Here is a 21,143-nt window from a genome sequence, read left to right as displayed (position 1 = left end):
GGTTCATTAAACGATATATAGTCACAGCACTTATGTATAATTACTTCCATTTAATTAAAACTACACTCTCTCTCTAAACTGTGCCTTTTTAAGTGTTATACTCCTATTCCTCTTACCTGTGTGTTTTTTAACTCCACTATGTAAAGCACTTTGAGATGCCTCTATGTGAATGAAATGTGCTTTATAAATAAACTTTCCTTGCCTTCTATTATGAGCTTCATTCTGTAACAGCAAAGATTTCTAACATTTATTGTGCAGGTTCTGTGACCTCTGATGCCCTTTTGTTCTCTAACTCTAATTTCAAATCTATTTTGTTCTCAAAAACAGACTCAGACAGACAGACTCTCTGAAGGTCATTTTTGATATTGTGAGAGGAAATATGTATAAAAATCTGCATCGTGGTGCGGAAAAGAGAACTTGCTTTGTATTTGTGTGTAAATATAATCCAGCTGCATAAAAGATATGTTAATATGAATTGTAAATAGGTCCTTGATCATCACACAGCCTCTAACCCCCCCTCCACACACACACACCCACACACACCCACACCCACACACACACACTCTGTGCCATATCTCTCTCTTTGAAGTATTTTTGTTTGAAAGGTGTGCTGTTTACCTGCTGTAACTGCTGTTCTGTGGAGAAACCCAGACCATAGACGGTGTTGGCCCGGCTATCTGCCCATTGGCCAAACTTCTGGGATGTTTTGGTGAAAGTCATGTTAGGAGTGATGGTGCTGTTGATGATGGCCTGACACCATAGAGAACAAAACAGTAGATTAATGATCCCAGTAGGGAAAGTGGGATGTTACTGTGTTAAATATATACATGCAAAGAAATAGAGAATACATATAAAAGCAGGGCAAGAACAGGGGTTCAGCACTAACATTAATCTAAGATACAAATAAGAGAGAAAAGAACTGGAATTGTGATTTATGTTTCATATATTTTTAACTTATTCACTGTGAGACATTTATTATTCATAACATATTATAAAGTGCGCTGCTGTGTCGACCTCCTGAACAGAATTGTATCATTTCACAAACCTCTTCATAATTTGATTTTTTTAGTAAATCCAAAACTACAGCAGTTGCTATGAAGGCACATCGACTCAAACTCTGTCTGAACTAGACAGAGCACTTTCAGGTAATTGTACGCATTTATCAAGCTACATGCTTAAATGAAAGTCATATTCAAGGACAAAAAAATTGCTCAGGACCAACAAGAAGAATATTAATCATTTCTGTTGCCTTTAAATGCCAAATTCATTACGACCCTTTGTTATTTTCAATTTGTATGTACTTGACAGCTCTAATCAGAAAATATGCTGATTTTCATCAGATTATCAAGAGGCCAATTCTTCACCGTGCAGCAGCTCATTACAGTGGACAGGCTGCTGTTGACTTATGGTTTTCTTTATGTTCATTAGCAATAATACATAACATGGAAACATTTTTACCACAAGTCACATGTAGATTATGTAGTCATCAGTCAGTTGTGTTTACAGTTTTTTTTTCCTTTTTTTTTTTTTAAGGATAGCTGTGCATGCAAATAAAGACAGCATGTCTTAAAATGAGACCACAAGAAGAGCTAAGTGAAAAATCTTGAACAATGCTCTCAAGCGAGCCGCCTGATAAGTTGGATTTGTTGTGAGATGTAGATTTCTTTGGTCTCCACGTCTCATGGTGGCAAATTGGCCGAAACTACAAAGCACAATTTTTTTTCCCTCTGCGTTTCATTTTGGTGCTAACAAGATCTGCTGTTAGCGTTGAGACTCCCCAAGTGTTTTACCGTTGTTGTGGATGTGGCATTACCAATGTGGGTGTGTTATAAATATTCTGCTGACAATGTGCAGACTAATGCATCCCCACCCATGGCAGCCACAACCAAATGGAGAACAGATTTATTTTCCATTATTTGAAGAATCTCCGGATAGAGTTCACACAGTGGGCTAAAGAAAATGCATGTCAGGAGGATATGATACGACACAAATGAAGAGTCCTTTCACCGTTGTAATACTAATACCATATGAGGAAAATTTGATTAACTCACTGCTGAGTGTAACAAGGTGCAGAATGTTATTACAGAAGTCGAATAAAATGTTGATTGGATTCTTTATGCAGTCCCACTGCATCTTGTGCTGGCTTTATTTGACAGAAATACAATTTAAAAAATCAAGTTTGTGAAACAAACCACTTTAGAATCAATCAATGCTGGAAAAGACTTTTGAGAAATGTGGGTTAAAGAACGATTTATTGGCCACCTTTTTAACATTTCTCCTCTTAAAAGAATCTAACAGCATTACTTGTTTTTTTGTGTCTTGGCCTGAATTGATGCCTCATAGCAATGTTATATAATAACTCCACACTGACCTGTTTCTGACCAGTGAAACACCCTAAAACAACACACACAGCCTCTGGCCTGCACACACTTCAAATATTCATGACAAATCTTTGTCTGTGTTGAATATGCGACATAGGAAGTTGCATTTATGCATGTGTATCTATGTATATAAGGTCCCACCTTAGTGCCGCCCACGCTGATGATGCGGTAGACGCTGCGGCTGGCATCGTAGAAGAAGGACACGGTGACGGCGTGTTTGCTGGCTGGCAGCCAATTGCGTTTGGTGGCCGGGTCGATCTGGAAGACATGAGCTCTGGCGCTGAAGATGGGCTGCTCCCTTTAAGACACACGACAATAAAACAGAACTTTATTATTAATGTTAAACACTACTGTTCAGTCAGGTACATATCTCTGTGTTACTCTATGTAGAAGAAGAAGGGTTTTCAGCTATCTTTGCTAGAGCCGTTACTGTTAACTGTTAAATGTGCAGAATGAAATGAAACATCGAACCATACACGTCTGCAAAATCATACATATACATGCTGTATGAAAAAGATTTCACACACTGATATAAATCTACAGATATCCGTTTATGACGGCAGATTTTCCAGAACAGCCTGTTTTGTAACCACGTCTGTAATCTTTAAGTGAGTTCTGACATTTACAAAATGACCTGCTGCTGAAATGTAATTTATAGGTAATTTCCTGTTATTTCAAACTCAGTGAAAAAAGTGACTTTTTTGTTTTGACTTTTGAACAAGCGAGAAAGCAGGATTATATTTTCCATGCTTTATTTTATTATTTTTATTGTATTCATTCGTGTTTCCATTAGTTTGTGCTTTTATTGTCCCATGAGCACCTGCTGGCATTGGTGCAGCAGTACTCTTCCAGCTGATGACTTCTCTATAAAAATAATATGATGTCCTTTTAACTCCAACTTGTGTTGTACTGTTTTAAAATATATTTTCTACCTTTGTTTTGTAATGAAGAACAGAAATATGTGGACTCTTTTCCTAATATCTAATAAGTTGTTTTGTGTTTTTCCAGTTAGCCATCAAATTAACATAGTGATTTATTTTAACAATGAGAAAGCAGATCAGATTTAATACAGTATATACAAATATTCATACTAATACAACAAAAGAAAACATAACATAGGCATATGAGTTTAAGCCTTTTGGAGTCCACGTCATTTGTGTAAATGCTATTAATCATTTTAACAGGATGTGTCACTTTCTACAAAGGAGGTGAATCAATCTCTTTTCTGCCTGAATTTGTCACTCAGCTCCATCACCAACAGCGAGGTGAGTCTGAGGTCAAATTTTACGTGTTAGAATAAATCTGTCTGCATGTGACACTTCTCACTGAGACTGTTTCCCTGTGAAGAAACTCAGTGACTCTGAACATAAAGATGAACAAACTGTTTCAGACTAAAGTCAGGTGCAAACTTATTATTACACTCTGAAGGTTCAAAAGACAAAATAACCTCTCACTTTACGAAATGTGACATTTTGAGACGAACTGTGTGATCTCAAAACTGACAACAGCAACATGTCTTTCTAGAAATAATGTCATAGATTCTCCAACATTAACCACCGTTAATATGATAGGTCATAGTTTTCGTAGCTTGTTTATAGCTTGAATTACTGGGACATTGTTGAAATTTATTTTTCAATGCTCTCTGAGCACCTCAATTTTTATTGAGGTGGTGGCAGAAAACCTTGACAAAAGAAACTTAACCATCCAAGTCTGCTCTTAGGAAATTTTGTCTCTGCTCTCTCAAATGTTGTCGTCAGCACTTCCATCATGTTTTCTTTGTTCATTCTATTTACAGCATGCACGGTATAGTTATTAATTTTGGATGATATATGGTAGTACACATTTCCGTTAATCAGCTTTAAAAATACATTCACAATTATACTCACAAGCCACGCAATACTTTTACGCGTTAGCAAAATGGAAATATCACACACGTTCACAATAGTACATTGATCAAAGCCAAAAGGCTAAAACATCTGTACCCATCATTAAATGAACTGCATATCGTTACGATTTCATTTTGTTCATCTCTTTGAATGTGAGTCATTAACTTGTTTGGCACTTTGGGATCCAACTCTTCCACAGAGCGTACAATGCTGACTGGATAAAGCTATAAATAGAGACAAAAATACTCCTCATTTCCAAATGTGATTGTGTTTCTCAAGGAGCTCGAGGTCACTGATGTTCTCCTGGTGTAATGAGGCTACTGGTGCAAATGAAGATGAAGATTTGCTAACCGCTAGCAGTCCAATTAGCCATCTTGGCTCTCTTTGAAGAACTATGCACTCACTGTGGAGACTAACAGTGGATAGAGCCTCACAGGACGATGAGGGACTACGTGGGCACTTTGGTGAATTCATGCAACATTACACGGCTAATAGAGTTTGCATAATGTTAACGTATGCAATGAGCCATTCTCATCGCAAGTCAATTATACACTGACATTTTGCCGGATAATGTGCGCTGGGAGGAGGCTCTGTTCTTTGTAAGCAAGAGGAATAACAATGTATATAGGTCAGCACTGGCTATATGAAGCATTGTTCCCACTGGATTTGGTTGGAATTACTTCACATTTGCATACAAACAATAGTCGTGATTGTTTCAACGCAGATTGCTGAAGCTTCAATTGACAATAGACAATAGCAGCGCAGCAAAGGAAGCAGATTCAGGTCCGGGAAGGCAGCAGCTAGGGGTACAATAAACATCACTGATTGATGATACAAATGTGCGTATAAGCCATAGACCAACATGGAGTCACTGGACAAAAATGACACACATGTTGTGCAAACTATTACATTTTCTAAGTTGTTATTTAGCAAGTGACTAAATAAGTAGTGTTGTTTGGTTGCTGCCACATAAATGGGATTTCTATGACAACTGGTCAAGGACACAGAAAGCACCACATTTGAGTTCTAGGTGAACTTAAATCAGGGCACACAGGAATTAATTTATAAAATTCATCTGACCTTTGAGTCCAAGGCACTTTAGCTCTGTGGTTTTTCTTTCACAAACATTTCTGTGGAGGCTGAAATAAACTTATTTGTTAAATTAATGTTGATGGAGTTTTGGTTTTGGTAAATCTGAAAGTCTGCAACTAAAGTTACAGAAGTTCAAGTTAATTGTGTGTGACTAGCAAGCTAGTAGCTAAGTAGCTTGCATCATAAGGCTTCGACTTGTAAGCCACAGCATTTAGTTTGATTCTACTTTAAAGGGGCATCAGACTAATTAAGGATCCCTATAGATACCGATTTCTTTTCCCCAGGATGGAAAAGTCATGGCCTAGCCTACTCTGTCTCTTCATAGCTTTGCCACCTGGGGAAAAAACATTAGCTTCTCTAGCCCTGTGCATAATAGCCATAGTTCAGTGCCTCAGAAATGTTAAATAAGATAAGATAAAACTCAGGGCTTGGGTGGATAGAATTTAACACATTTATGAATAAAATTTGAGAAAAATAAAACTTTTATGTACATAGAAGACATGTTACTTCATATGAGAGCAAAAACAAGTGTGTTTATATTTCTGTTCAGTGCATAAATCATCATCATCATCATCATCATCATCATCATCATCATCTAGAGATCAAGAGCATCTGCAGGGCAACTTGAATATTGCTTTCAAGCATTCAATCAAAGCATCAGATTTACCGGCTTGAGCAGTTATGTGCATGAGTCACCCTCTCTATCACCTTTAACAGCCACTGCACAATTGGCCTTGAGCAAGGCCATTTTATGACATGGAAATATGTTGTGCAAAGTCAAAAATCTTTTCAGGTAGGAAAGTTTGAACAAAGGTAAGTGGTAAACGTCAACATTTATTTCATTATGAGGAGGTAAAATCCTGCTCAAAGCATCTGACACAAATAAAGCAAATTAACAGCACCATGAAAGTGCTTAATTACATTCAATAAAACTAATTATCTGCTGTGTAACTGATAACCAGAATGTTAAAGGCAATAAGCCAATAAGCCAAGATAAATAAGAATTCATATCAAAGTAGAATAGCTTCTGTCAGGATTTCCATTCTATTATATTCTCAGCTTAATGGGAAAAGATGACTGACTGCTCATCAGCTCCCAGCCATCACAGCGGATCATACACAAATTAATGTACCGTCATTCATTTGGCCCGCATTGACGTCGGCCTGTGAAAAGCTTGTCAAGCTAATCAACTCAGACAGGATGCATCATGTCGAGGTTTGATGAAATGGCAGATTAAAACTGGATTAAATTCCTCCTGAGGTAATGGAGAACAAACACAGCACGGCAGCTCAACAGTCACAGAAGCCTCGTCTAAACTAATGCAGTGGATCCTGATGTAGTGCAGTGTCTCGTACAGTTACCACACCTGATCCAGTTACCGTGAAACTGTGTAGCTCTTAATTAAATCAGGCCTTGTGAAAATACAACCTGCATGAAGAAGAAAAAGACAGCTATTAATATCTAACAACCTGAAGAGCTGGGGTGAACGTGAAAGTGTAATGCTTTGAGTGGCTGATAGACTAGAAAGGCACTCTACGAAAAGTCCATTTACCAGATTTATCTCTAATAAAAGAGCAAGATGTTGATGTTAAAATGCTCAATTACAATTACAAAGACCTGCCCTCAACTTTTTATGCAACCTAAAAGGACAATATGTAAAAGGGCCAGAATTATAGCTCAAGTATGTTAAAAACATCCAAAAATGAACGACCATCATCAACAGAACGAAGTAATAAGAGCAAAGACTTCCAAGTACTGTGTCACATAGATAGTTACAGAAACTAGCTATCGAGCGAGCTTCGGACCGTACTCATTTCTAATACCACATGTGCATCAAACTGTGAGAGTGACTCAAAGTAACGTCTAGTCTGCAGAAGAATGAAAAAGTAGAGAGCCAGACAGGTGCTGCTAGCTGACTGACAGCTGCAGACAGGCAAGTTTATTTTCTTAAACATTTGGGATTAAAAAGGGGATTTATCTTCACTCTCACTTCCCAATCTGTGTGCAGTAGAGGTGCAGACATCCACTGTTGTTATTGTAGCTGTGGGCACCCCAGAGCTCCATGATACTACTTCATATTTATACAGAGACGGGATGAAAATAAGGAGGAAAAAAGGAGTTCATAGTCAGTTTTACTTGATTATGAACTAATTAGCATAACCCCCATCGATCCAAAACAAGCATTTTAAAAGTTGTTTGCTTATTGTCTCTCGACAGACCTAACAAAATATGAATTCAGACTTTTTACAAATTGGCACCATTCTTTTGATTAGTTTATTGCAATCTGTTTATTTTGGGTTCGTATCGCTAGTAAACTAGTACAGCAATTCATGACTACTCGTGTGAATAAATGATCCTGTGGTCCTGCGATTTTTAACCACTCCACTTGGCATTACTGTTAGGAGAGATCGCTATACATTTCTGAGGACAATACACGTTTTATTACTGTAAACAGTCTTGAACAGTGCCATTGGTTGTGCAGCATGTGTGGTCAGGAATTACAAATTGCCATTTTAAAAAAGGAATGAAACATTTGGCTCATAGTCATATTATTGGATGATTACTGAACATTACCATGGACACAGATATATGTTGTTGTGACTGGTTGAAATGAAGCCACTGCTACTGCTATGTACTTTAGATAGTTTATGACCATTATATCATAAATAATTGATCATATATTTTGCATGTATAAAATCTGCAAATAACTAGTTTGTGCTTAGATAAATGGCAGAGTGCATTGTAATGTACCTCTAAATTCTATTCAAGCACAGTACTACAGCAAATGTAAATGCTGCTGCTTTGTGACCACGCATCAGCGTGCTGAGGGTCCTCACCTCCTGCTGTGAGCCAAAGGCCGAAATCCAGTACCGGGTCATCTGAATCAATTATCGTTAATCTATTCCAGGTCAAATATACATCCACCCATCCACCCATCCACCCCCCTCTGTCATACTGTACACGCTCACTGCTACGCATCCATGCGTGAGTGGAGGGTGAACTGTGTTCAGTTTACAGCTGAGTAATTAAAGGGGTCAAAAACATGCTGAGTGCAGGATTGAGAATCAAAACTACACTGTCTTTGTATGTCACACAGTGTTATTTAAGCCTCTAACTCTGTGAAGTTTTTAGTTTATATATTAGATTAGATTAGATTGTATTGATGTTATGTGGTGCCTATCCAATCAGACAACCAAAGACACAGGTTAACAAGACTATTAAAGTGTTATGAGGGCAATAACAAGACATAACTTTAGAAAAACTTCCTTTTGTGTCTTGTATGTTTTTCCTCCATACTAGTTGCAAATGTTCATCTATTGTCTAGTTCACATATCAAGGGAAATGTGGGAGGTATTTCATGATTAGAAAAACTCAATCATTCTTCATTTCCCTCTCACTGTACATGCAAAAACATTATGCTCATCTTTTACAGAGCAACAATTAAGTCAGTTCTTTGTCATGGTATCGCCTGCTGGTTTGGCAATCTCACAGTAAAATCTAGAGCTGAGATTTCGAGCCTAGTCAAAACTGCAGGTAAGATTATGGGCATGATGCCCCCCCTCAACCCACAGGATCTTTTTGAGCAGGTAACTATCAGACAGACAAACGGCATCTTATCAGACAGTTCTCATGTGCTGAATGGGGAATTTGTCCTTCTTAATTCCAGGTAGAGATACAGGCTTCCCCTGTGCAAGCACAATCGCTTCAAGTACTCTTTTGTTCCCTTATCTACTAAGCTAATTAATGATCAGAAATGAATGTAATTGTTTTGAATGGATTCTTAACTTTTATAAAGTTTATAAAATTAGTGTATGTTGGTGTGGAAATGGATTGGTGGCTGTGAGTGTGATCATTTTTAGGGGATGTATGAATGAGCTATATTTATGGCAGGATGAATGTTACTGGTATATGTATTGTGAATGTGCTTGGTATAGGAATAGGGTGGTATGGAGAGAATGATGTGATGTGCGGTGATGTGAATGCTTCACGAATGCTGGAGCGGGAGATGGTGTGGTTTATGGTAGTCAGGGCAGGGGGTGAAAACACCCAATGTGTCTGTGCATGTGCCTACCCCTCTATCTTTTTATTTCATGTCATGCTGGTATGTGTATATTGTAGGCTGCTCCGTCTGTATTGTTTTTGGTATGTTGGTATGTGTTTATGGTGCTGTAACTTTCCCTACATCTAAGACAAACTTCTCCCTGGTGGAGACAAATAAAGAAACCTGAACCTGAACCTGAACCTGAACTCCGCATGGGAGCTGTATGATTTTTTTTTTTTTCATTTATCAAAATTATTTTCTCAATATTTTAATCAATTATTTGGTCTAGAAAATGACAGAAAATGATGAAAAACAATTTCTCAGATGCCAAAGTTGATCACATCACATTAGACAGAAAATCTTATGAGAAGCTGAAGAAGAAATGTCTGCCATCTTGCTTGAAAAATGACTCACATGATTATTAAAATCCTTTTCTCTGTAATTTCTACTTTCTCTCTAATAACATCTGAAATGCCAAAACAGCACTTACACTTTTAGCATCAACAGTACTAAAACTAGAGATGTTTTAACAACACTTTTAAAAACACTTTTTTAAGAACACTTTTACCTGCAAAGCTTTTGAGAGCTGGTTTAGGAAAGTCTCCTTGTTTTGTTTTTTCTTTTTTTAAATTTGTATTCAGGGTCAGAGTGGAGGAGGCAGAAAAAGACAGACAGGCAAAACCTGGGAGACATGGGAGGAAAAGTTCTGCTGGGATCTAAGCCCAGGCAGTCCAGCTGTGGAACAGGGCTGAATCCTCAAGCGTGGTTCAAACCTCTATAGGCACAACCACTTTTCATGCCTTTCTGGGACATTTTATCTTTTTTCCAGAACATCTTTGTATTCATGCATCGCACAAGTCTGCAGCGGTCTCTTGCAGAAGGGCTGTAGATCGTCTGATGATTTTGATGTGGTGCCAACCGATGGATTTAAAACCACACTTTTCCTCTTCAAGTTTGCTGTAAGAAAACCTATGTTTGATATTCTCTGATTGCCAGAGAGCTGGAGAGTAAAGCAGCTGAGTCTGAGCTTATAGCTGAAGCTTTTTTCTAATCCACTATCACTCCTCTACATTCTCCATAAAAGCACAGCAACGACACGACAGAGAGAAGGAGGCACACAGCCCTGAGGCCATAAGCTACACTCCACCCTCATGATAAATTAATTGCCATGAAGCATTCAGATGAATTTGAGGTTATGGGTGTACATACAAGATGAGAGATCTGATGAAATATCAGACTAAACCAAACAAACAGCCCCTTTTCTCCTCCAGTGTGTCTCTTGGAGAGGTTTCAGCTGGGCGTGTTGGCTCACTTTCAGCTTCACACTCACACAGAAGAAATAATTCCTCTCGGGGACAGGAAAATATTACAATGGTTTTTGGCTGCTGCCTGCACCAAAGGCCATAAAACAGAGGGACTTGTATGATAACTCCATCTGGATGAGCTGGAAGACAAACAACAAGAGGGCTGATTTTTCTACTGGGAGCCATCTGAGAACAACAATGCTTTAATAGACTTCATCTGACCAATGTGGCTGCATTCACTGCAGGCCTTCATGCTCAGATTCAAATTACTGCTCGGGCATCTTTAATGATGGTTCATTAAATCACATCTCATATAGATGACACTGGTGTAGGAAAAATGTGCAGTGATCAACAAAAACAATGCAACTAGTTTGAAAACACAATTACTCTGGATTTGTCTCAACTTACGCTGCTTTCAAGTCAAGTTTAAAATATCAGAATTTGGAGTGGAGTACATAAGAATGAGCCAAATACAACATGAATTAATGATCCTTGATATAAGCTCCATTTTACTAAACCAATGAACCAAGGGAACCAAGTCAAACAGCTTTTGAGTGTAGAGAGATTCAGAAATAAAATAAATAATGTGTAAAGAAAAGCTGTTGTTCATTTTGAACACATTACATAAAAGAAGAACTGACTGTGAGCAGGAGTGTGTGAGGGCTCTGAACACTGTTCAAAAAGGGACGGCACTTGTGACCTGAACAAAGACATTTCTGTTTAAGACTTCATGTAGTTTAATAAACTGTAGTGTTTGTTTCTCGATCTTTGTTCATAAATAAAACTGTTCAGTTGAGCCAAGTCAACATATTTCATCACCATAAAACAAAAAAGTACACAGACACAGTGCTATAAGTATAATTAAAAGGAAAATATCATCTTACAGATTTTCCTGCTGTGCTATCACTGTTGCTTTGTTTGTCACAACACAATCCAATGTTGGCTTTTCCCTTAAGCAAATTCTGCAGAGTTATGTGCAGACTTATGAAAAGTGTCTGATAAAGGCTCCACCAGAGAGCCTTCAATCACTTCACAGTGGAAACCAGCGCAACTACTGACACTTTCAACCCACCACACAGTGAAACACACAATACCATCAGTTCCTGCAGTGCAGCCGCTCGTCTAAAACTGGATGAGATTTGATATTTAAAAATTGCAATAAATACATCAATCATCATCAATATCATCAACATATCCATCTTCCATAACTGCTTATCATGGTCATGGGGGTCTGGAGCTCATCCCAGTTGACATTGGGTGACAGGCGGACAACAACCAGTTCATCACAGGGCTGACACGCAGAGACAAATAACCATTCATGCTCACATTCACACCTACAGACAATGTAGAGCCCAATACAATCAGATTACAGGATAAATATTTGCATGCTTTCATACTGATATGTCCATATTTCATAAACTTACCAGCAAAAATACTCAGTAGCTCTTTCTCTCTCTCTCACACACACACACGTGCACACACACAAACACACACACACACACACACACACACACACACACACACACACACTATGCTGTATGCTGTCTGAGAGCTGTGTGTCTTCACCCCAAGTCATCACTTTCTAATCCTATCTCACTGCCCTCTTCATCTCTCCTCTTAACTTCACTACTCTGAATCTCTGATCTGTGAAACATGAGTTGCACCCTTATGTCTGGCCCTGCAGTCAGACCAGACCAGACCAGTCACTTCTGTAGAAAACACTCCTCAAATTGCCAATAATGGAGCCTATAAGCTTGACAGGCTGTAAATAGCCTGGGGGGGAAGGTGAAGCTGCAAAACCTGGTTTGGTATGGTTGTACTTGAATGCTAGTTTACACTTGAAACAGTAAAACAAAAAGTTTGCAGGGGATCTGGTGAGGGAAGAGATGGCCAAGAGGTTTAGAAAAGGTCAAAGCACCAGCAGTCCTGTACAGAGATGTATACAACTGACCTGAAGTACAGCTGGAGATCCAACTGTGATGAGACTCTGTAGCACTCTGATCATAAATCCTGACACAAGCTTGTACCAAATACATGTTTTTCAGACTATCTCTCATTAAATGACAGCAGTCTAATTTTAATTATCAGTAATCATGGATCCAAGGGCAAAATCTGTGTAGTACGGTCACAGAATTTGTTGTTTTTATTGTTATATCATCATTATGTCTTTTTATTTTTATTTATATCAAAGATTTTAAGACTTTTTATGTTTTGTTTTATTGTGCGACCACAATCGTATACCAAAGAGCATGTTTAAAGGAAGAGGAAACAAAAACGATTACACAGAATCAGTGTGTAGGGCCAATTTAACACTAATAGTAAAGAAATCCCAGAACTGTGCTCTTCCTCTAGGCCAATTAGCCTTTTCGGAGTGGGCATAAAATATTACCTAAGATACTGGCTCTCAGGCTGGAGCAGGTTTTCACTTCCATTGTGGATACAGACCAGACAGGTTTCATTAAAGGTTGACATTCTTACCACAATACTAGACACATAATCAATATTATTCATTGTCATAAATTTTGTCTTATGCCGGGTGCTGTTGTTTGAACTGAATTCATTTGAATTTAATGTGAATTTAGATTTATGAAGAGATTTGAAATGGAGTCCAATTTACAATTTATTTATTTATTTGGTATCAGGCTGCATTGTTTGTGGGAATGCAACAACAAAATGACGTTATTCTGGAGGGCAATATGGATAAACTGGAAATGACTGCCAATATAAGGAAGTGGTTTAAATGCTTTTAATGTTGGTGAGGTGAAGTGAGTCAGGGATGACTCCATGTGGAAATTTCAGAGGAAATGGAAAAAATCATCGATGGGAGGACTCATCCTTTTCTGACGAAATAGAAGAAACCATTGGATTGTCTGAGAGTTAATCTGGATTTAAGTTGATAACAACTGTGAACAATGGACATGAATTGGATCAATGTATACAGTAATTATAATTTAGTTTCACCATATTGTGTCTCTATGAATGTAAGTGCTGTGCCTCTCTTCTCATTTTATTTTTTAGTCCAGTGTGTAAGATTTAGTGGCACCTAACAGTGAAGTTGCAGGTTGAAACCAACTTCGTTCTCTCCCACGCCTCACCGACTCCTTCTAAACATGTAAAATTAAACTCTGTCTGCGAAATTCACATAAAAGGCGAAAGGCTATATCTAGTTTGGTTTGTCTGTTTTGGGCTACTGTAGAAAAATGGCAGTTCAACATGGCGGACTCCATGGAAGAGGACTCTCTGTAGATATGAAAAATACTCATACTTATGAATATTATATATCATTTCTGAAAGTAAATACTCCTAAATCTGTGAGCTTTTTTCCCCCTGAAATAAAACAGTTATGGCGTATTCTGTAAATAGATACTGGGCCTTTAAGATAATATGAAGCTTCAGTAAGACTTAGTCATATAAACTGGATATCTTCCAAGGTTTTAGCACAGTTTCCTTTTTTTGTTTCCACAGACCAAGTGAGTGACAGTAACACAAAGTGGGAATATATAAGTACACTAAAATGCACTAACTTTATCAGAGAGCTATTTGATTTCTTTGACCCCCATCACTTAACATTAAAATTGCTTTAGGAAGGGATATCTTCATGGCCTGCATGGACAAGAAGAACAATACAATGACCAAAAACTGTTTTAATGTACGTATGAACATGTGAATTCTGCTTTAAATATGAACCTACCCTTTAACTGAGCTGCGTCGAGTCTGTAGATGGTCTGATGAAACTTTAGCTCATAACAAATCTCATTATATCATTCAGTTTCGAGTGTCTGAGCAAAATGCATAGTTAAGAATCCTAAAATATTTGCAGACAGCCGTGTTCAGCCTGTTGGGCTGAATAACACGTGTTGACCCATAAGAAAATAGGAATAAAATTCAGTCTAAATGGGAGCATCAGCTCAGTGCTTCAGCAGAGCGTCATTTTTCACCATCTGCATATTAAGATGAAAAAAAAACTAGAACTCTGCTGCTGTTTTTTCAGCCTCTGGGGATTTCACGTTTCTCACAGACAGGAAAGGAGTTTTTTTTTTTTTTGCTTTTCTTTTTGAGAGTTTGTTCCTCTAAAAGCATTTCTCCTTTAAAGGGTCTGTTTCCTCTGACCTGTAGATGAGTAAGCTTCGTGTCCACATTCCTCAGCCAGCGAAAGTCTCTGGCCCAGTCAAGCAACATGACACGCTACAACTACATACCAAAATAGCATGGTGAGGGGAAACACTGCAGCTCAACAAGTCAACAAATCTGCAGCACAAACCACAACATATGCTCTGCACAAGTTTTTTGACACTGCAGCAAAGTACGGTTTGGAGTAAAACTAAGTTTGGTTGTCAGTTTTTCATATGCATGAACTCTGATTGTGTTAAACGAAAGCACGCCACTTCACTTATCTGAAGGTCTGACAGATAATTTACTGCTCACACTGCACGTCTCACATTGTGAAGGTGACACAAAGCCAGAGTGTTTTCTGTATTCAGGATATGAAGGTCGAGGGGAGGGAGAGACACAGAAAAAGAGCTGATCTTTCATCCTGATCCTCTGGTGGCATTGTTATATACTTTAATGCCAACAAAACATGGTGAAATGAACGGAAAGAGAGTGAGCTGAGATGACTGTTTATTCATGCAATTGCAGATGTCTCCAAAACAGCAATTAAGAAGCTCCCCACAGAGCAGCTGGTTTCTCCTTGGCCAGTGGGAGGACGCAGACGCTGAACAGTTTTTATGGTATTACACTGCAGATTAACTGATTATGTTCCCACTGAAACCAAGTTTAGATGTCCTTTGTGCTGCACAGGGAGACTGCACGGTGACTTCATGGCAGATTTCGATAGTAAATGAGATGATATGAGCAGCAATATCATCATCCTTCCACGTGACTCCTTGGTAATTATGTAGATAGATGATCATACTGTGACCTACCTTGCCACACACTGCATAGTCTATATATATACACACACTGCATTTCAACAGCTGTAACAAGTAGTTAGACTCAAACCTTCTTGTATGCTGCAGAGTAAAAGCAATAGTTCATTTTATGTTCTCGTGTTCTTCTTAAGAGTTAGATAAGAAGATGAAACCACTGAAACTATAATCCATTTCAGGAGCCAGGAAACAATTAGCTTAGGTTAAAATAAAAAAAATTAAAAAACATGGGGTAATAGCTAGCTTGTTTAATCCAAGCAGCAACCTACATGATTATGAAGTGAAGCCACTGCCAAGTGCCAAAAACTGCAGTTCCTCAAACATCCACTTGAGCCTGGCTCCAGAACAAACCACTCTCCATAAGTCCCCATATTAAAATGTCCAACTTAATAGCAGAAACCAACATTTTTACAGCCTGGTTCAAAAATTATTTTTGGTCTCTAGCTAATTTCCCCATTCATGACAACTGTACTGTGGTTGAATTTCTATAGAACTCAACTGTTATATTAAGGATAGCCACTTTGGTTTATAGGTGGGAGCCATTACAGATGGCTTGTTTAAGTAACCAGGCTTCATTCATTCGTCAAGAAGTAGTTACAGCATGCAACTCCCTCTATAAACCACATTTTAAAATCTTTTACTCACTCACTACACACAGTGATACTACTACTACTACTACTACTAATAATAATAATAATAATAATAATAATAATAATGTTAACTGCACATAAAGACGAGAGTGATATCAATCTTCTCAACTGATTTTTGGAAAGAAGGTGACATTTATCTCGCAAACCAAATGGCTGAAGGCTTGGATTTCAGCCTAGAGGGTACACGTGTCTCTTGAGGATTTCCATTTTGATCATATACTTTCAGTCCACTTCATGTCAGGAAAACAATGCACTTTGTTAACACCACTATATACCTTTGACAGATGTAGTTATTTTCTAAATCAATCAGTTATGATGTGGAAAACATAACACCACCTTATAAAGAATGATGCAATATTAACAAGAGCATGCTGACAACATCTGCACACTGATGACAAGCATGAAACCTCCACTTTGTGAATGTTACAGTGAAGAGCACAGTTAGGTCTACCACAGAAGAGAGAATAAAGATTAGGGGGATGTGATGAAGGCGGATTTTGTTCAGAGACAAATAAATGTTTAATGAAGTAGGGATGGGCGGATTGATCTCCAAAGTATCAAAAGTACAAATGCTGCTGTTGTATTCTTAAATATCAAAACAGAGCCAAAAACATGAATACACAAAAGCTCTTTCCAAATTTCATGATGTAATACTGCAATTGAACATTTAGAAAATGTTGGATTTACCTTATTTTTTCATCAATGTCAATATATATATATATATATATATATAATGACATAAAAACAGCTTTTGTTGATGAACAGTTACATGACCTGTTGGGAGGAGATCAAAAAACTGCCATGCAGAGCCACAACACAGAGATGACACGTAACATTTGTACCTCTCTCGATGTAGCGGGAACATTTTACAGCTCGCAGACAACTCCTCTGCAGCAGAACAAGAGGAAAAAGGATCCAAGTTACAACTCCTGTAAAGCTTGTCAGGCATTGTTTAGTGACGTCCCATTGAAATTAACACAGTGCAGCTGAGGCATTAAGTTGAGTAGAGTGAGGCTGGAATACAATACAACAATAATCCAGTTTAGGTCAAATGTGCTTTGAATGATCCGTTAGGAGAAAAAACCTGAATCACAGAAATGTTTTGACAGATTTCAGTGATAAAATTCTGAATCACAGAAATGTTTTGACAGATTTCAGTGATAAAATTAAAAAAAACAATAAATAAAACACTAGTCAGTTAATACACTCAAATCATTGCAGACCCTGTATGTAATAGTATTTTATGCCCTGGCATCCCTTAAGTGTTCAGTTACTTATCTAGTGAGGCATTCAGGTGGTCAGAAATATGAGTTACTTTGAGTTAACAAAGTGTCCGTCTTCATGTGGTTAATCACTTTTTATATAAACATATCTGGATGGACAAGTTACTGAAGATGTTAAATAATGGAAGCCAGGCGTTAATTATGTTTCATGTAAGCAGTCTGTTAGAGAAACAGAAAAATCTCCACTATATTGTGTCATGTTTCATTCGTACAAGGACCATATGACATGGATAACAAAAGCTGCACACAGCATGAGAGCACTTCTGCATCTAATACTTTTTTGTTTATGGACCTGAAGTGGCTGTTAATCAAGACTCTCGTCCTCCTGGTGCTCACTTTTGTCAAGAGGTTATAAGAGCTGCAGGCTGTCTCTGTGTCTGTCAAGAGCTGTGCAGAGTCCTGTTTGAGTGTGGCCCTGCGGCTAGAATGGAGAATTTCTTACAGCGGTCCTTCATGACTTTCATTTGGACCCAGTGATTGAACTCAGCTGTGTCTAGTTGCCACAGAGAGCTGTTGTGCAGTTGATGTCTGGTCCAAGCTCACAGTTTAAATGAATCAAAACACAAGGCATCAGAGCAGATGTTTGTTTCAAAGCTGCTGTCAAAGGCCAGGCACCCCCCACTGGACTGCAGATGTTATACAGCAGGTCTCTGTGGGAGCTGGTTTGCTACACATCACTTGGAAGGGCACACTCATCCTGAAGCTTTCTCCTGTCAGACTGTATAACTCAGATACAGTATGTGCTGATACCACTTGGTCTGTCCAGTCTATACATGTACACATCCACATGCACGTGGCTGTAAGGTTACATAGGTAAACAAGAATCTCTTTTGCTTGTTGATGCACAGAGACTGTGTCATTCAAAATAGTAAGCACTGAGAGTTGGGTGCTTGTGTGTGGTGTCACCTCACAGATAATTGGTTTTAAAGCACTTCAGTCATTGCACAATTGCAATACTAGACTGAGAGATAGTCTCTTCACTCAGATAATGAGTTGCATGATATAACCTTTCTGCTATGTGACTGGATTTCATAATAAGTTAGTTTGTGCATTGAAACTTGAGTATTTACCACTTTGTCAGCTACCTGAGTGCAACACCCAAGTGGTAGACTTTGGATATTTGACTCATTGAGTTGTTAAGCACCACCTGAATACACCTTTAGTTTCTGTGTGTCTCATCTGAGGAGGAGGTGAGTAGGTACATTCTGATCTTAAGGACATTTGAAGGACACACTTCCATGTCTCCAGTAATTTGGTCAATTAGCAGGTGAGCGTCAGCATTATGCTGCATCACCTGTTAGTTTTACTAGTCTGAAGAATGTGGACATCCCATTGACTCAACTTAGCTGTAAACAGGTAGACTAGGAGACTAATAAAACAGCATTTTGAAAGCAAAGTGCTGAAGTAAATAAATAATGGAAGCATGGGGATGCTCAATTAAAGTGTCACTAAACGGGCCCAATAGGGGGAAGCTGACAGCATGCACATGGTAATATGAGGAGGGTTCAGGTGTGTTTGAACCAAGCTGAAGGATTGCATGTATAATTTAGCGCACACACACACACACACACACACACACACACACACACACACACACACACACACACACACCTTGACTCAATTTTCTGTGTATCAACTAAATATTTAAATGTAATACAGCCTCCATCTCTCATGGTGTGAATGTGACCTTCTTACGGTCACCACTGTCATCACGGTGTAAACGGACCCCTGATGAATCTGGGTCAACCTCTTCGTCCATAGATAAATGTTGCTCTCTCTCATGTCCATAAGAATGTAAACAAAGAAAACAGCGCAGTGTCATACGGGGACTGGTGTCAAAATCCTGATCGATCTACCCTAAGGGCTTTAAAAGAAAGAGATGCTGCAGTTTGACCGGATCAAACTGAAAAAAAAAAACTCAAGACGCCACAAAGTTCACTTTTTAAGCATTTAGCCATCTGAGCAAATCACTCCCAGACAGCAGGAGTGAGCGAAGCGTAAATTTCAGACACAAATCTCTAACTTACCCCATGCTCCGAAGATCTGGATGCTGTTTGGGGGTCTTATTCCACTCAACACTTTCTGACTTTTTGTTTTCTCCTAATTCGCTTCTTCCCCAAAATCCTGGACGCAAGTTACATTTCTGGGGAAAAAAATAGACATATCACTTCCGACTCCAGATTCCCCTCGTTTCCCCTCCAACAGCACTCCTCTCCTCTCAAGTCAGTTGTTGTACTCCAGTCTGCCTTCCTTCCTTTGTCCGCTGGTTTCCACGGCGAGCAACACCGTGGATCTGCCGTCCTCGTGCGTAATTACGCGCCGTGAATCGTTTGGCTCACCTCTGCGGGCCGGACAGACGGAAGAATGTCGATGTAAGTCGGGCAGATTGCTCTTGGCTCAAACCTCTTCCAGGACTTATACTGTGCTCCCCTCCCGCCTCTGTGCCAGATCACACTGGGATCCCATTCAGCTCTCTCCGTGGGACCGTGGAGCCTCTTCAGCGCCATCTGATGGCCACAATGTAAACAACAAACCCGCCCCCCCTTTTCATTGCCCATACTTCCCACTTAAATGTCAGTGTATGTGGAAATGGCCAGAGGACATCAGTTTATCTACTTTATTTAGGGATTGTAGCGTAATAAAGGCTTGGAGCATCTGAAATCCATGGTGAAAGAACAGAAGCTACATGGCAGTGTGGTAAATCTGTCAGATGTACAATCCTGCACCCAAATCAGATAATTTTCAGTATAAAGCTGTTTATAAAGAGCTATAAAATAATCCTATCAAACGCTAAAATGGATAAAATCTAGCAATATCTTGTTGTTGGTGGGTCAGGAAAAAAAAATATGATTGGAAATCCGATTGTAAAAAAAAGCACAAAGCTCAAAAAACCCACTGTACTACATTTACATGAAGCCCCTACATGAATATCATGCATTAATATAATTATTATATTCATTCAGGAGTCAAGAATTTGCTGTGTACACACACATGCACAAATAAAATGTAAAATTAGGGAATTATTTAAAAGAAAAAATACAGAAATTATGCTGGCTACTGCAAAAATAAAATGCTATTTAATATAACTTGGCTTCAATTTAGATTTTTCCGATGTTAAATCAGTTTGAAAAGAGTTTTTGGAAATGTCAACAATGAAAACAAGCTTGTGCTTCTGTCTTGACCAGGACTTTCTGGGAAAAGATATCTTGTATCTCAGTATGACCTTCTTGGCTAAATAAAGGTTTAATAAAACAAAGTGTCACAATATTCCTCATAAAACTGGTAAAACTTGTGTAACCCGATTAGAAAGAACTGCTCCTCACCACATTAGTTCATGCAGGCACTGAAGTCAGCGCTTATTTAAAATAACCCACTTATTTACATGGATATGGGCTGAACATGGGAGACGGTAGCATCAAATGTAGTGGAAGAGCGATTGGAGCAGCTCCTATGCACTAATCATGCTGCTCAGTGGCCTGTTAGAGCGATGCAGCTGACTGCTCCTCTTGTGCTGCATGGAGGCAACAGAGAACATCAGATCTCTATTGTACATGCAAACAACCCTCGTGTTCGTTTA

General features: G+C 38.7%; 1 protein-coding gene across 2 annotated transcripts in view; it reads right to left on the bottom strand.

The window, feature by feature from the left end:
* The window catches only part of homer3b (homer scaffold protein 3b), a 41,472-nt gene extending 21,248 nt beyond the window's left edge, over positions 1 to 20,224 (bottom strand). Inside the window, exons 1-4 of one of the 2 annotated variants that reach the window (XM_019268608.2) lie at positions 19,594 to 20,224; positions 17,126 to 17,171; positions 2,523 to 2,679; positions 619 to 750 (exon numbers count right to left, since the gene is read on the bottom strand). In XM_019268608.2, coding sequence (XP_019124153.2) covers positions 619 to 750; positions 2,523 to 2,679; positions 17,126 to 17,148 — 312 coding nt within the window. In that variant the 5' untranslated portion in view covers positions 17,149 to 17,171; positions 19,594 to 20,224. The remainder of the gene's footprint in view (positions 1 to 618; positions 751 to 2,522; positions 2,680 to 17,125; positions 17,172 to 19,593) is intronic. The other variant, XM_019268607.2, reaches the window with a different exon arrangement.
* Between the last annotated feature and the right edge of the window lie 919 nt (positions 20,225 to 21,143).

This window comes from Larimichthys crocea, chromosome XVII (genome assembly GCF_000972845.2).
Source record: "Larimichthys crocea isolate SSNF chromosome XVII, L_crocea_2.0, whole genome shotgun sequence".
In the NCBI taxonomy this organism is placed as follows: Eukaryota; Metazoa; Chordata; class Actinopteri; family Sciaenidae; genus Larimichthys; species Larimichthys crocea.
Note: the sequence above shows the minus strand (reverse complement) of the source record. Positions and strands in the feature narration are given on the sequence as shown.